At 37.4% G+C, this 17,226-nt stretch overlaps 1 protein-coding gene across 2 annotated transcripts in view; it reads right to left on the minus strand.

Annotated features, from left to right (window-relative positions):
* CSMD1 (CUB and Sushi multiple domains 1) overlaps window positions 1-17,226 on the minus strand; it is a 1,746,885-nt gene that overhangs the window by 466,088 nt on the left and 1,263,571 nt on the right. For both annotated transcript variants that reach the window (XM_049704254.1, XM_049704253.1), the window contains exon 9: window positions 9,652-9,776. In XM_049704254.1, coding sequence (XP_049560211.1) covers window positions 9,652-9,776 — 125 coding nt within the window. The remainder of the gene's footprint in view (window positions 1-9,651; window positions 9,777-17,226) is intronic.

Genomic DNA, 17,226 nt, shown 5'->3' on the forward strand with positions numbered 1-17,226 from the left:
TTCCTTTTGTTGGCTGAGCAGGTCCGGTATTGTCCTAAGAGACTGAGCTACAAGAGAACAGGATTCTGACCCCCAAGGGCCAGGCTGTAGGGGAGGAGTCACAGAAACCTTTTAATGGGGAAATCCCTAACTGCCCTCCAGGAATATCTCTCTCTCTTCCATTTACATTGATACAGCAATAATATCAATTATGCCTACTCCTAGTATTGTAATTGTCAATGTACAGATCTCTCTTTCCAACAAGGTTGTGGTTCCCTTGACCTTGGGAAAGCATCCTTCCCTCACTTATCTGTATATCCTCAGCACCATATCTAATGTTGATAGTTGCTGACATAAAAACTGTGGGAAGCTGACTTTACACAACATTTCAGGTACTTGATACTATGAAAATAATTAGCTAAGAATTAATCTACTATACATTGATTAATAAAAACATATGAAAGTTAACTTTTAAAATATTGGCATTTGCTTTCCAAATGAATACTTTTTAATAAATATGGATAAAGTGTCACCTGGTTTTCAAACCCCAGTAGGCGTGTCTTGGCTCCAAAGGTCATTGAACAGAGCAGAGCCCACAAGCACATACACCTGTGCTGTATGATTTCCCTCTCCAGTGAGTCTGCTTTTAGGAACATGTTCTCGAGAGGATCATGAACTTCAGATCCGAAATTTTCTTAAAGCCTTCTAATATTACGGGAATTAATTACAGAAACTTAGAAGAAAAGTTATCAATAAAATTTGAGTTATCACACCTTTGTGTTACCCTACTTTGTGAAATTTCACACTGAAGAGCTGATAGAAACATAGAGTGTTACTCAATAAGTATCTGTTGACTAGTTTTAAACTAATATTATCAAAGTGCCATCCTAAGCATTTCAAACTTCGAAAAAAGACATGTGAAGAATGTGTGCAGTGGGGAACTAATGTGTTATATTACCATGGACAATTTGTACTCATCCAATCATTAGCCCCAGCTGTCACTCTGCTAGAAAGTTCACCAAATCTGACAGCCTGTCAATGGCCCTGGGTCTTAGTTCTTTGCTTTGAAGCTTGACCTCAACTTGACTTATTGAAATTGGTTCCCAGCTCTTCATGGAATTCATCTTACCCACTGTTTGGGGAGACAGGAATTTTAGTGATTATATTTTTAGTGAGATAACTATTAGTAAAATTTACATAGGAAACCAGCACATTTTGTACATTTTCCTGCATACATAGTACTGTGTTTCACATAGAACAAGTTATGAATCCAGTCCCTTCAGAAGTATTTCTCACCAAAACTTGTCAAATTAATACATAAAATATTTTTTCATTTTCTTACAACTATGTCCCTATTTTTGCAGTACATTTTCCTAATAAATTAGCTTTTTAACTCTTTTTTCTACCCATACTTTTAATCAAGCCATCAGAATAATCAGCTGAAATGAAGTATGTGGGAATATTCAGGGCAGGGATTTTGTTTGTTTGTTTTGTTTTCCTCCCTGTATAACCTCAACAATTAGAACAATTCCTGGCATTCAATAGTTACCCCATAGATACTTGTTGATGTATTTTTTGAGTAGGTTGATAGCCTTAAATAATATGATTTAACTCTAATTATTTACTTCTAATCCTCTTTCTTGGGAAACTGTTGAAAATTTTAGCTAGTACCTCGGTCTTTGCCTTTCTAAGTCGTCCCCATTCTAATCATCTGCCTCTTCATCATGTGATCATCCTACCATCATCACACCAATTACAATTCATTAGGTACTAGTTTCTTATATCAAGGCTTTCCTACTAGTCAGAGACAATTCTCAGATTTTCTATTGGCCACAACTCAAAGTTCAGCCATCTATGTGTAGAGTCGCTATCAGATAATAATAATGTTTCTTGAGTTATCATGATTTCTGTGTGCCATTGTCCAAATCCACATGGCGGATGAAGCACAGACTGGACATTATCTTCTATGTCTCCTGCAGATGATCTACTGCCTGGGGTTTTTTCTCTGCTCTCTGGTTCTGCTGCAGGAAGGGTCATACCAAGCTGCAATTTCTCTGAATTGTATAGTGGAGAGAGCAGAGTGAACTCTACTCCTTCCCCTATAGCTGCTCAGACACAGAGAAAGCTTAGCGACCTGCTCTGATTATGATGAGCAATCTCACTGTGTCCTTGCAGACGGGGAACTACTTCCCACACAGTTGCTTCTGGATTAAACACACATTGGATTAGTCAACAAAGTATTTAATTAAGCAAATAATTAGGTAATTACAATATACTAGTGCCAAGCAAGTTTTTATAGCAAAATTTAAATGCATTCCCATAATGGAAATGTATATACACATTTATACGTATTACAGTTGAATATTACTTTCTGCTCCTGCAAAGGCTTTCCCCCTTGTCAAAACCTTTTGGAAATATAACACTAACATAAAGTAATTTACACTTAAATCTTAAAAATGCTTAATAAATGTTCTTTGATAATAACCACGACCTAATTAATGTATAGCTAGTATCACTCACATGACAGTGTTCTAAATTTGTAAACTCAAATTTTGCTTATATCTTACATGTTTTTAAGATAAAAGCAGAATTCACAAAATGATCATTGGAAATATAGCTCAAGAAGGAAAGTGGAAAGGGAGTATAAAACTAACCAATTCTGAAGCTTCCCTGGTGGTGCAGTGGTTGAGAGTCCACCTGCTGATGCAGGGGACACGGGTTCGTTCCCTGGTCCGGGAAGATCCCACGTGCCGCGGAGCAGCTGGGCCCGTGAGCCATGACCACTGAGCCTGCGTGTCTGCAGCCTGTGCTCCGCAACGGGAGAGGCCACAACAGTGAGAGGCCCGCATACCACAGCAAAAAAAAAAAAAAAAAACTAACCAATTCTGAATGTCAATCTGTGCCATTTATCCATTTAATCACTGAATATTTATTATGTATAAAACATTTGTTTCACACAATTTATCTTATATAATTTGAGGTAGTAATTTATCTATTTATGTATAATCAGTTCCAGGAATCTTTACTGTTCTATAGTAACTACTTAATTAATCAAAATAGTTGACGAGAATAATATTCTAATTGACCAAACTTAAATTAATAGGATATCTGGACTCACATCTGAAGCTTTTTTCAAGCACATTAAGAATTATACTGGATAGTGTATATCTTGTATGATTTAGAAGAAAACCACAGACTTTATGTCTTTAACCAGACTGTCAGCCAAAATGGGGAAAGTATGTCACAGGTTAAGAGCTTGATTTTCTTAATCACACCTGAGTTCTAGGCCTGGTTTATGAAGTTACTAGATGTCCTATCTTAAATTATTTCATTTTAAGCCTCTCAGGTTATCCACATAACAATCATAACTTCATCTATGATAGCTGTAAGGACTGAAGGAAAGAATTCGAGTAAAGCCTTCAGCGCATTTTCCAACACACCATAGCATAGGGAGTAAGGAAATAACCAGTAAATGCTTTGTAAGAGTTGGGCACTATTTCAGGCATAGAGGATACAGCAGAGAGAGAATAAAATTAAGTTCCTTGACTTCCTCAGGCAATTATACACATGACCATCTAATTCAGGAGGATATTTGACCTTTACAGAAAAGCAGAGTCGGGGTTCAAAGCATATCTGGAAGAGGGTGGGCATGGAAGGGTTTGGATGAGACAACATCTGATGACCAGTGTAGGATGGAGACCCATATGGACACCTGGGGCAGAAGTGTTCCAAGCAGAAGGAAAACAAATGCAAGGGAGCTGTCACAAACTTCCCAGGCAGGTTCTAGGAACATAATTAGCACCAAATTAACATTAGCTTTCAGGTCATTTTATGTCAGTAGAATTTGAGAGGAGTGGTATAAAAATACATGGCTTTGTTATTTCCAGTAACTTAATAAAAAATAGAGAAAAACATGTTTTTCTCCCAAGTGACATTCAAGTAAAGAGTATAAATCCTTAGAAGTCTAGAAGCGAAACCAGAAATTTATCCAAATTCACTGGAATTAAAGTAAAAGTTAAAAGTGTGAGAAATTAAGAGGTACAAACTTGCAGTCATGAAATAAATGAGTCACAGCATAGGGAATATAGTCAGTAATACTTTAATAACTTTTTATAGTGACATCTTGTAAGCAGACTTATCATGGTGATCATTTTGTAATGTACAGAAATACTGAATCACTATGGTGTGTAACAGGAACTACCATGGTGTTGTAGGCGATTATACTTCAAAAACAAACAAATGAACAAACAAACTCATAGAAAAAGAGATCAGATGTGTGGCTACAAAAGGGGAGAATGGTGTGAGGGAGGAAGGTGGTCAAAAGGCACAAACTTCCAGTTATAAGATAAATAAGTACCAGGGATGTGATGTGCAGCATGATAAATACACTTAATACTAATGTCTCTTACATATGAACATTCCTAAGAGAGCAAACCCTGAGAGTTCTCAATATTTTTGTATCTATCACAAGGAAATATTTTTTCTTTAAAACGTGTGTATGCTTCTTTAAATCTCTGAGCTCACGGCTACCTGATATAATAATTAGTATTAAAATATAATCTTACAATTGGCTCTGGACCTTTAATCTGGTAGAATGAAGTCGTCTTTCAGGTATAAATGGTCTTTTCACTACCATTTAAAAGGTCATTCCTGTATGGACAGAAACTATCAGTAGGGAAGAATAAACTGTAAAGTTCTTGGTAAGTGAAAAGTTAATAAGTTAAGGGTAATTCTGAGCTAACCTGACCTGGAATCCCAAGATAATAATAACTTTATTCTGTGACCCTTGGTAGCTCTAATTGGCTTCCATGTAACCACAGTTAAAATTGCAAAAAACACTTCACTTTTCTTATGTGCCCTTTCAACTCAGAGAGCAACTAAAAATATTAATTCCACAGATCAAAGTGCATTAGCATTAAAAGAAATTCTCTCTATATATCCTCCCTAAATACTGATGGAATGAAATGCCAGCTGGAACATTTTACTTAAAAAAAAGAAGTATATCCTCTTCTTCTCTTTTTTGTTCGCTTATTTAAAACATCTACTGCTAGTTAAAGATACTTATACAGTTCCAAACAGCTCATATTTTACCCTGTGAAAACTCATAATGGTTGTTTTCATATCCCTAAACGAAGTAAGCATAATTTCAAACAAAATCACTTGTGTAATTACTGAGCTATGGCAACCATTCATCCCTGTGGTAACAGGAAGAAAAGGTAACATCTCCCATTCTCAGAGCTAATCAGCTAAGGTAAGTAAGCATTGGCTTAGGACCCAGTGTCCAGATGTGAAAGATCACTCCTGACTCACCGCAATTTATCGAATGCCTCTACCAGATATTCCTTCTGTGGAGAAGGCATGATAATTACTTAAGAGTTAGAGACCCTTCATGAAGAAGGGAGCCTCGAGAATCAGTCCTTCCTTAACTGACTGAGTTGAAATCTCATAATGCGTGCAATGCTCAGACCAGAGGCATTTTATTGCATTTGATAGATAGTTGAATTTAGAACATGTGGCTGAGATGATCAATATAAGGGCTGCTTTAAAGGCTCACAGTGCATCAGGAAAACCCAAGCCATGGTGCTCGCCTCTTACATACAATGTATTAAGGGGTAGCACAGAGGAGAAGATGAACTTGAAAAATTGCACTTGGTGTCTGGAACCTACTGACAGCTAAGTAAATACCCCTATGTTGTGTTTTGGGTAGCATTTGAAACATCATTATGTTTCATGTTATCCATTTCCCCCTACACTTTAGACAGCTAAAGCTATCTTTATAGAAATAGCCATAAAAGTTCCAACTAAAGAAAGATTTTCTCAGCTCTTCTTTAATTGAGGAATCAGTCATTAAAAGCCAGTACAGACACTATTTCCAGTAGAGACACTATTTAAAGGAGAGAATGATGACAGACTCAGGGCTCCTAAATGTTGCCAACCTGGAAAATGTATGGGCTTTAATAGAAGAAAGTATGTTCTACACTGAGGGATGCCTGCCAGGAAACCACCCATGATTCATGGAGATCACTGCTTCCCTTCACACCCACAAGCCTGTTGAGTGCTGAGAAAACTGGAACTGGGCTGAGCTACACAGCCGGAGTGGCGCTGTCCATGGTAGCCACTAGCACATCTGACTATTGGGCATTTGAAATGCCACTGGTCTGAGCTGAGATGTGCTCTGAGCATAAAATGCACACTGGATTTCCAAGACATAGTATGAATAAAAGAAAGAGAAAAAAGTAAAGCATCTCCCTATAATCTTTTTGACTGTACATTAAAATTATATTTGTAATATTTTGGTTAAATAAATTATCGATACGTTATTAAAATTAACTGCACCTGCTTCTTTTCCTTTTCAAATCTGGCTACCAGATGTTTTAAAATTACATCTGTGGCTTGCACTTTATTTCTAGTGGAGAGCCCTGCTCTAGAGACTGCTCGAAGTGATCCTCTATTGGGTCAGCCTACAGATGCACTAAGACGTTTGACCATCCATCTGTATATGTAATCGATCAGGTCATGGTATATGGTGATTACTTATGTTATATAAGACTCTGTCACCCAGACTAGAGCGAAGGGTGTTCCTGCTGGCTTTGCTGGAGGAAGCTGCCTCTTGTGAGAGGGCAATGTGGCCAGGAGGTGAGTACAGGGCAGAGAAAGGGAGTTGGGTGTTGAAGGGGAGGACAGGTTCCTTGCTTAACCATGATACTTACAGATGAGCCCTTTCCAGTCCAGAAAGTGGGATATTCATATACACCCAGCTCCACCCTTTTTTTCATCCATATAGCTTACACATATAGTCCTGCACTGATACAAAAATGCCAAGGGACATGAGAGAGGGATCAATGATTCTCTAATTTATTTGCACTCTCCACTCGTGAAAAGCTGCAGATGATACGGGGAAGCAAAAAAAAAAAAAAAATGTGTCATTTATTCAGTGATTTATCCCACCTCTCCTTATAAAAATATACCCCCATGGCAAAGATTCCCTTAGTATCTATTCTCCTTTTCTTTCATAGAAATATAATTGTTTGGCATATATTTAAACACACAATAGAAAATATATATGTTTCTAAGTCTCACAACAAGGTGAGAATATCTGGCTGGATTTTGGCCAATGAGAATGAGCAGAAATGCATATGATGGTTCCTGCAGACTCTCGTTAGCATACATCTGCTAACCCTGCTTCTTCTAACCTCCTCCATCCAATCACCTGGAGTTTGGATACCACCGTGGACTCTGAGGATGGAGGCGTGACCATAGTGAGGACAGAGTGAGTCCTGAGGACATTTTCATATCTGAAACAGACCTGCCGTCCTTGTCCTGTACTGCCTAGCTCTTAACTTCTGTATAAGAGAGAAATCCACTTCCATTTGTTTTAAGCTTCTCTTGGGTTTGGTTTTCTGTCACCTAATTGTTATCACCTAATTCTAAACAGTTTATCTCAAATTCTTCTATTTAGGAGATTTCAGGACTTTAATTTTTTTGTTTAATGTCATACTACTCCAAATGCTCTAAAATACTTATTTCTTTAAAACTGTGTTTTTAAAGATATTTTTTACTGTTCTCTAGACACAGTCTGCTATCATTCTATTATGCAGATCTAAAATATACATCCTATAAGAAAACTCTTCCTTAATTATTTCTTGCTGCTATAGCTCATTATTTCAGGAAGTTAAAAGTAATAAATTGAAAAAGAGCTAAAGGATTAGTCCATGAAAATGAAGGTACATCTAATTAAAGCAAAACAGCTGAGTTAACAGCTGGGAGGAAAAAAAGAAGAGATGAATAAAGTTGAGTGTGATGAACAGAAGTGGGTGTAGAGAGAGGTGGGGAGGCTTCCAGGGAAACCAGGCCAGAACCACACAACAAAGACCCTGTGGGAGAGCTGTCTCTTCTAAAATGATGAAGCAGGGCATTAGAGTCTATGGGAACAGGAAGCCAGAGGACTCCTCCTCTAATTACCTCTAAAAGTGAGCAGTTGGCGGTCCAGGGGGATGGAGGGAAGTGTCCCACCATTAGCCTGGATGGAGCAAGCACCTGCGTGTTTGACACCAAATCAGCGTATAAGCTGGGGCCAATGTGCTGGGAAATATTGTTATGAGTGTAGATGAGATTTGGGCCAAAGGGAAAAAAAAAGGAAAACTTCTGGATTAATAAGTAAGGTAAGAATCAAATAATATCCTACTCAATAGTCCCTTTATGTTACTCTAAAATATCAATTTAAAGCAGATGTACATTAACTAGTTTTGTCTAGTGTGGGCTTTTAAATAATGACATATGTTCCTGGTATAGAAGAGCAAGAAAAACATTTAAAAATGAAAGCATATTTTTTTCCGTAGGGCAAAGCTAATACCTGTGGCTTAGTCCTCATTTGTAACTGGGGCATGAACATTACCATCCTTTCATGGGAATATGGATTTTGCTACAGTTCCTTTGAAAGCCTAATGATGTCACTTTAGTATTAGTGTACAAATAGTCTAGTGACCAAAAGGGGAGGGGCGCAGCCATACACATTTCCTGACCAGAGGTGGGTGCTTCTCCAAGAAGGGAAACTTTTCATGGGAAAGGGCCACCTGCAACCAGACCACACGCCCACTCTGCCCTCGGGATGAATAGATGCTACAAAGCTGTGTTTTCTACATGTAAAAAGCCACCAAGCTGTTATAGGTAAAGGTACACTATACTAAAGCCTGCAATCTAGTATTTTAGCTTTGATGAAACTAGCAATGTATTTTGCAACTACTTCATTTCACAGGATATAACTTAACACTGTTCATCTTGTATTGTACCTTTTTACAACTGGAACATTTTAAAATAAAAATTTATGAATCCATTCACTTGAAAAAGACTATAAGGAGGGATAAGATATTCTTATATATGAAAGTATATAAGAATATACTTTTTATTCCTTGTTCAACTTAGTACCTTTTTTCTTCTTCCTTTAAAACTACCAATTTGCATGAATTTTTTTACGGCCAAAATGCAAACAAAACAAAATACCTAGTTTTTCTTTTAATTTTATTGATTCTTCCTTAGTAAAATAGCCAAAACAGTTTTCTGCTGGGATCACTATGGCTTCTATACTTCTGGTAGAATTCTTCACGTACTTCACAGAAGCAACAAATACATACTTTGGCCTCACTGAAGAAGATGGTGATAATGCAATATTTTGCTCTTCTATGTCCAAGATAAGTTTAATATGATTTAATACTAAAACGATGGCTTCAGATCATGTTAACAAACTCCCTTTATCACTGATACTATCAAAACCCAAGAACTCAACTTCACTACTATTGCAAAGTGAGAATTTTTAGATATGCAAGGACATGCATAAAGTTTCCAAAGCATCTGGTTATGTAACATATTTTCATACATATGCAAACTGTGTACATAGATAGATACGAAGTTATATCAAGTATGTGTGTGTGTTTGAATGATTAGATTTGCTCATGTATTTCCTGAAATTTAAAAACCACAAATATCTCTGGAAATGTTTGCCTGCTAAAAAATTTCAAAAAATATTTCTTGTTTACCTACATCACTATGAAAGCATAAATCATCACCACGTTTTGCTCTGCCTATACACAGTGCTTTGCACTTAAATCGTTCAGAAAAGCATGCCAAATCTGAGGAAAGAGAGAACCTGGGCAGACGCAATCATACAGGCCTTACCTCGGCAAATGGGCCGGTGGTCACTCCACGCAGCCAGAGTCTCCGTGACTCTCTGACACGTTATGCTCTTGGATCCCTGGAGCACGTAATTGTCCTCACAGGAGAACTGTACATTTGCACCAACCCTGAGCAATTACAAAACCAAAAACAACCCGAATTACTCATGGAAGACTTCTTAAAAAAAATCATCACAGTGCTGCTACTGTGTTATGCCGTCAAAACGATATTAAACATTAAGTGATCCATTAGTAATTATTCACAGATACAACCCTCTAATGCAGCACAAGGCCTGGATTCAAATTTCCGTTCTGCCAACTTCTGCTAAATAAATATATGATCCTTAAGGTATCTCCTCTAAAATTAAGACAACGACAAAGGTGGCAGGACCATGTGTTGTGGATTAAGTAAGAAAATGCATGTGAAAGAAGTGAACCCTGGAAACAAAACGAAGTTGGATGTCATTCCACATGGATAAATATCTTACCAAAAAAAAGACCGAAAAAGCCTGGGTTAAGAAAATGTCTCAGTACACAGAAAGACAAGTGCTGTATGATTCCACTTATATGAGGTATCAAAAACAGTCAAATTTATAAAATCAAAGACTGGAATGGTGGTTGCCAGGGGCTGGGGGGAAGAGGGGAAGGGAGGAAGGGGGGAAATGGGAAATTATTAATTCAAAGGTATAAAGTTTAAGTTAAGTAATATAAATAATTTCTAGAGATCTGCTATACATCATTGTACCTATAGTCAACAGTAATGTACACTTAAAAAAATTAAAGAGGGCTTCCCTGGTGGCGCAGTGGTTGAGAGTCCGCCTGCCGATGCAGGGGACACGGGTTTGTGCCCCGGTCCGGGAAGATCCCACATGCCGCAGAGCGGCTGGGCCTGTGAGCCATGGCCGCTGAGCCTGCGCGTCCGGAGCCTGTGCTCCGCAACGGGAGAGGCCACAACGTGAGAGGCCCGTGTACCGCAAAAAAAAAAAATTTTTAAGAGATAAATCTCATGTTAAGTGTTATCATCATCATCATCAAACTTGCTTGCAATGAAAAACAAGGAAAAAAATGTCTCAGTAAAGAATTTATCATTGCAAACATTAATTATATTATATTCAGAGAGAGGTCAGTGCTATTATATTTCAGAAATACATCTTATAGGAAAAGAATAATTTGATTTACAAAAAAGCAATCCATCCAGCCTAGAGTTAGATGAAAAACTGCTTTGGCTCCAGAGCTGCCTCTGAAAACATGAAGCCCTAAGGTTGTAAGCAGTAATGAAACGTGATTGCAGAATCACAAACCAACAGGTGCATGAGAAGATGTGAGAGGCATACATCAGGTCTGAGCACACCCAATCACTTCCTTCTAAGCCTGTTGTCTGGCACTGAGTTGAGTGCAGCATTATTTTATTATCTGACAAGCCTATTGTTACAAGAGGAAATTCTACCTGTGTCTTCCATTTGACAAACACTGACGTTGACGTTGACAAAAATGGGAATGAAAGAGAGTCTTTGAGAGAAAATATGCATGTTGCCCGTGTTATGTGTAAAGTTATTAATAGATAAAAGATAAGGAAAAAAATAAACAAATGCTTTCCTTTCCTGCTTATTGAAAAAGTCTAACCTGCAATATCACAGTGAACATTATTCCAGTAACATTATAGCAGCATTTCCCACACTTCTGTATAACACTCTCGGAGGATCATCACAGATGTCTATAAAAATCATGGAATCAATTTGAAAAATTCTGGATTAAACAAAATTAAGCATCTTTCTTTTCTAAAGGGGACTTTCAGTTTACTAAAATTTAATATGCAAAATGTGTTTCACCTACTTAAGAGAATGTAAAGTATGTAGAATTTTCCAAATTTATCTGGTCAGGAAGCCCTTTTGCACTAAGTATCCAGGGCAACTAGAATTCTATGAAAGTAACCTGCAACTTTACCAAATTCACTGATGAGCTCTAGTAGTTTTCTGGCGGTGTCTTTAGGATTTTCTATGTATAGTATCATGTCATCTGCAAACAGTGACAGTTTAACTTCTTTTCCAATTTGGATTCCTTTTCTTTCTTTTTCTTCTCTGATTGCCGTAGCTAGGACTTCCAAAACTATGTTGAATAAAAGTGGCAAGAGTGGACATCCTTGTCTTGTTCCTGATCTTACAGGAAATGCTTTCAGCTTTTCACTGTTTCGTATGATGTTAGCTGTAGGTTTCTCGTATATGTCCTTTATTATGTTGAGGTATGTTCCCTTTATGCCCACTTTCTGGAGAGTTTTTATCATAAATGAGTGTTGAAAATATTTGCAAATGATGTGACCAACAAGGGATTAGTCTCCAAAATTTACGAACAGCTCATGCGGCTTAATATCATCAAAACAAACAACCCAATCAAAAAATGGGCAGAAGCCCTAAATAGACATTTCTCCAAAGAAGACATACAGATGACCAAAAGGCACATGAAAAGACGTTCAACATCACAAATTACTAGAGAAATCCAAATCAAAACTACAATGAGGTATCACCTCACACCAGTCAAAATAGGTATCATCAAAAAATCCACAACAATAAATGCTGGAGAGGGTGTGGAGAGAAGGGAACCCTCCTACACTGTTGGTAGGAATGTAAATTGGTACAGCCACTATGGAGAACATTACGGAGGTTTCTTAAAAACTAAAAATAGAGCTACTATATGACTCCTGGGCATATATCTGGAGAAAAACATGGTCCGAAAAGATACATGCACTCCAATGTCCATTGCAGCACTGTTTACAATAGCCAAGACATGGAAGCAACCTAGATGTCCACTGACAGAGGAACGGATAAAGAAGATGTGGTACATACATACAATGGAGTATTACTCAGCCATTAAAAAGAAAGAAATAATGCCATTTGCAGCAACATGGATTGTCATACTGAGTGAAGTCAGTCAGACAGAGAAAGAGAAATATCGTATGATATAGCTTATATGCAGATCTAAAAAGAAATGATACAAATGAACTTATTTACAAAACAGAAACAGACTCATGGACTTCGAGACTGAACTTACAGTTACCATGGGGGAAGGGTGGGGGAAGGGATGGTTAGGGAGGTGGGGACTGACATGTACACACTGCTGTATTTAACATGGATAACCAAACAAGGACCTTCTCTATATATAGCACAGGGAACTCTGCTCAATGTTATGTGGCAGCCTGGATGGGAGGGGACTTTGGGGGAGAATGGATATGTGTATATGTATGGCTGAGTCGCTTTGCCGTGCACCTGAAACTATCACAACATTGATAATTGGCTATACTCCAATATAAAATAGAAAGTTAAAAAAAAATTCTATGGAAGTAATTTTGAGAAACACTGTGTTATAAAGACATAATATGTATTATTTTTGAAAGGGAAAAGTGGAAAAACCAAAATGTAAACATAATTCTCATTTTCATTGTTAGTCATAGCAGTTATTTAAAACAGCTATACTTTTTACACATATACATCATAATTTCATTGGCCTTTGGTCTTTGTTTAAATTTCCGGAACCACATTGAATAAATGAAGTAAATCTGAATATTTGGTTTGAAAACAACTATTATATCTCCGTGTTCTCTATTCCAGGCCCCAATCTTCAGTTCTCTTTGTTTACCTAAATTTCAGTTTTCATACTTTTCATCATTCTTTCAATATATTTTTATTGAATATCCACTGTGTGCCACACTCTACTCCAGGTACTAAATATGCAGAAATTCATAACACCAACAAAGTCCCAATCTCATGGAGATAACATTCTAGTTAAGGGAGGACAAAAAACCAAACAAACAAATCAAATGAGAAGAAAATGAAAGTGTTGTTAAGTACTGTGAACAAAATACACCAGATGATGTGATTAATAACGGGTTAGGGAGAGTCGGGATTTAAGAGTCCTTCAGCATTTTTTATGATCCTCTCAAACTAAGGTGCTAGTATCGCACATAATTTCTAGGCATGGTCAAACATAAAGGAAGGAAAATGAGATTATTGCTTCCCTCTGGCAACCACCTACTTCAGTTACCAAAGCCTATCATTCATAGTTTTGATGGAGTGTACTCCATTCCAACAAAATGTCTATCTTTTTCATACATGCTTTTCATACATCCGATCAACTTCCTTTAGGTATTCTTAGTGAACTGTGTTAACTTTGACTACTCTATCTCATTTCTGGCAATATATTATAGATTTATCATCCAAAATTGGAGAAAATATGGGCAGTGTTGTTTTTTGGAAACCATGAGAAATATGAATGACTATATTATCTCATATATATTTGAATGAATACATTTCTACAAAAATGAGCAAAATATATAGCAATATAGAGAAGAAAAAAGCTTGATATAAAATTGTTACCCCAGATAACAGTTATCTATATAAGTATCTGAATCTGTATATCAGGAAAATTAGGCATAAAACTATTTTTAGCATGGTAACAGAATCACAAGTACACTTTTGTTTCTATACTGCAATAATCGTAGTACTTCTGATTTTATTAAAAGTTAAATTTTTAAATATTTTAAAATCCTACTATTAGATTGCCCCATTTGCTCGCACTCATTGAGACAGAACTCTCTCACACCTAACAGAGTTCACACTCTCCTCAGATTTCCAGCAGACAAAAACTACAGAAGCCTCTTCTACTGCAGAAGGTAGAAGACTCTTCCTAATGCTCCATGATCACTGTAGTATATCACAGAAGATCTAGTCCAGAAATCTCCATCTGGGTTCTGGGGAAATCAGTCCTCAGTATGGACAGAGTCTGATATGGAACTCATTCCTTAATTTCTGTCCTGAAACCTTTTGACAAATGACTGGAAATAACAATTGATAAAATAGTGAGGCTTCTCTACTTTCAAAGCATTAAAATTATTAACAAGAGCAACCTCTTAGCTTGACGGCAGTTTGGAAAACAGAGCCACTGATGGGTAAACTCATTCCCAAGAGTGAAGATGAGGAGTAGTCTCTGCATTGAGATGAACAGGGTTGAGCTTGAAACTGATGATGATCCAACTTCTAATTTATTATTTCAAACTTTTGCTTTGGTTTTATCTAGCACTTGAATCAGTTCAATTTAAAATCCATGCACACTGTCAGCTTCAAATATATAATAAACTAAGCTTTTATTTATGATTTGATTTTATGATCACTATGTTTGAAGGCACATGTATAACATTAGGAAGTTTAATTTGGTTTTCTGGAAAGCACTCAGAAGAAAATAACAGAAAAAAAGAAATTAGTATCTTCCCATTGGCAATTAAATTTAGAACACCTAAGAATTATTTTGTCATACAATTTTGACAATTGTTAGTAGCTAGAAATTGTCAAAAATAACAGAAAACTGATTTTGTATAAGATCAAGATAAATTGTGTATTGATAATAAATATCCAAATGGCAAATTTTAAGTTAAACAGTTGAAGCAGAATAATTTGGTGTTTTAAATATAATAGAACAGAATAGAAAAAAACACACTTTTCACTTCTTCAGTGCTTAGCACTTCCAAAAGGCTTGTCATTCAAAGTCTGAATTATGAAGACATTCCATTTGTCACCATCTACTTGACTTTACCTATAGTTTGAAGAGACTTTCTAGGTGAATGAACTATTTCTAAATATGGGTTTCCTAGAGAATGGCTATTTGTGCATTTATTTAAGATTGGTAGTATAATTATTTCTAAAAAACCCCACACACAAAGTAACTTAAAGATTAAACTAGAATCCAAAATAGGATGTGGAATGATTTAGCTGTGATGTGTAACTATCCATTAATTCAGAGATAACTCTGACCTACCTGAGTGGCTAGATGGGCAGATCCCACCTGTTACCTCAATCCATGCTGGCTGGTGTTGATTGAATCTATTGAAGCAACTAGTTTTCCCATTTAGAATTTTCTAAATGGATAAATAGACTGATAGATTGATATAGACGATACACAGATAAATATCTGTCTCTTGGTTAAAAAAATCCAGCTCAAACAACATACTTAAAGATTCATAAATACAAAAAACTAGATACTATTTTTAGGCATCAGGGGTAGGCATTTACACATTTTGCATCTGCAGCAAAAAGGAGAAACACATTATATTATACTGTTTTCACATTTAAGCAACAGAAAGCACAAAAATTAGAGCAAAAAACTTTCTTTAGAACTAAGTTGAAGTCAGGATTTGCTGTATTTCTCTTTGTAAAGTGAACACAAATGACATGGGGAAATTATACCTGGAACCACACTGTACCAAAGGTATAGATATCTTGCTTAACTATTTTTTTAATGTATAAAAAGGCAACAACTGAAATTTTAATAAATTTTCAAAGATTTTGTGTGGGTCATCAAGAGAATTTAGAATCCCTGGAAACCCAAGACACAAAGGTCACCTAGGCTTCCTCACCAGATTTTTTTTTTTAACATCTTTATTGGAGTATAATCGCTTTACAGTGGTGTGTTAGTTTCTGCTTTATAACAAAGCGAATCAGCTATACATATACATATATCCCCATATCTCCTCCCTCTTGCTTAACTATTTTTTGAGAAGAACTGGAGCCATGTGGCAGGATAATATGTGAAGTGGTAAAGGGTGTGTGTGTGTGTGTGTGTGTGTGTGTGTGTGTGTGTGTGTGTGTGTGTGTGTGTGTGTGTGTGTGTGTGCGCGCGCGCGCGCGCGCGCACGCGCGTGCGCGCACAGGCACAAGGGTTCACACCTGTGATTTTTCTCCTGTATTTTACTTACACCCTGAGGATGCTGATACTGGCATAGCACGAAGTAAAATTATAGGTGTCTAAATCCAGAAGTGTCCTCCAGGTGTGTGAAATATGTTTAAAGGAGCAGTGATAATACATTGCTCCCCATTCCTCATTCCTCACTATGAAACATAAAAGTAAAGCAGCAAAAAAAAAAAAAAAAAAGTAAAGCAAAACACAAGGCCAAGCTGAGGCAGGTGTCAGGTGTCAGGGCTGTGGAATGCAGTGCCCTGTTATCCGCAGCACCCTGGACCAGGAAGCAAGTTGGGTGAGGCAGTGGAACAAGATAGGGCCCCGCCCAGGGCAGTGTGTGGGCTCCCAGGGCTAACACAGACCCGTTCCTCTTTCCCAGCTGTGACCCTATGGACAAGTCTGTGTCTAACGGCACAGCCTCTCTAAAGAAGAAAAGGCAGCATGGGAGCCTACGACTAGGAGGTGGAGCCCCTGGGCCCTCGAGTGACACAGCAAGTCGTCCCCAGGGTGCTCATGCCTCTTGAATGTTGGCTGTGGTTGGTGGAAAGGAAGCCCCAGACTCAGAAACATCTCCCCTCCAGGAAGAGGATGTGCGCCTGGCCAGGAGCCGGGGACGATCAGGACAGGAATCCGAGGGGCAGGGATAAGTCATTAAGTCATTTTACTTTTAAGAGTAAATAAATACAATTTTCTGACTCAGACTAAATGGGGATATTGAAAAAGAAATTAATTACAGCCCCAGTACAAAGAAGATTACGTTTTGCACCTCTGAATTCATGGGCCTGTAATTAAACCGCTCACAAGCACTGAAGCTGACTCTGCAAACAATAATCACTCTTCTTAGCATATACAAGCC

This window comes from Orcinus orca, chromosome 21 (assembly GCF_937001465.1).
Source record: "Orcinus orca chromosome 21, mOrcOrc1.1, whole genome shotgun sequence".
NCBI classification, from domain to species: Eukaryota; Metazoa; Chordata; class Mammalia; order Artiodactyla; family Delphinidae; genus Orcinus; species Orcinus orca.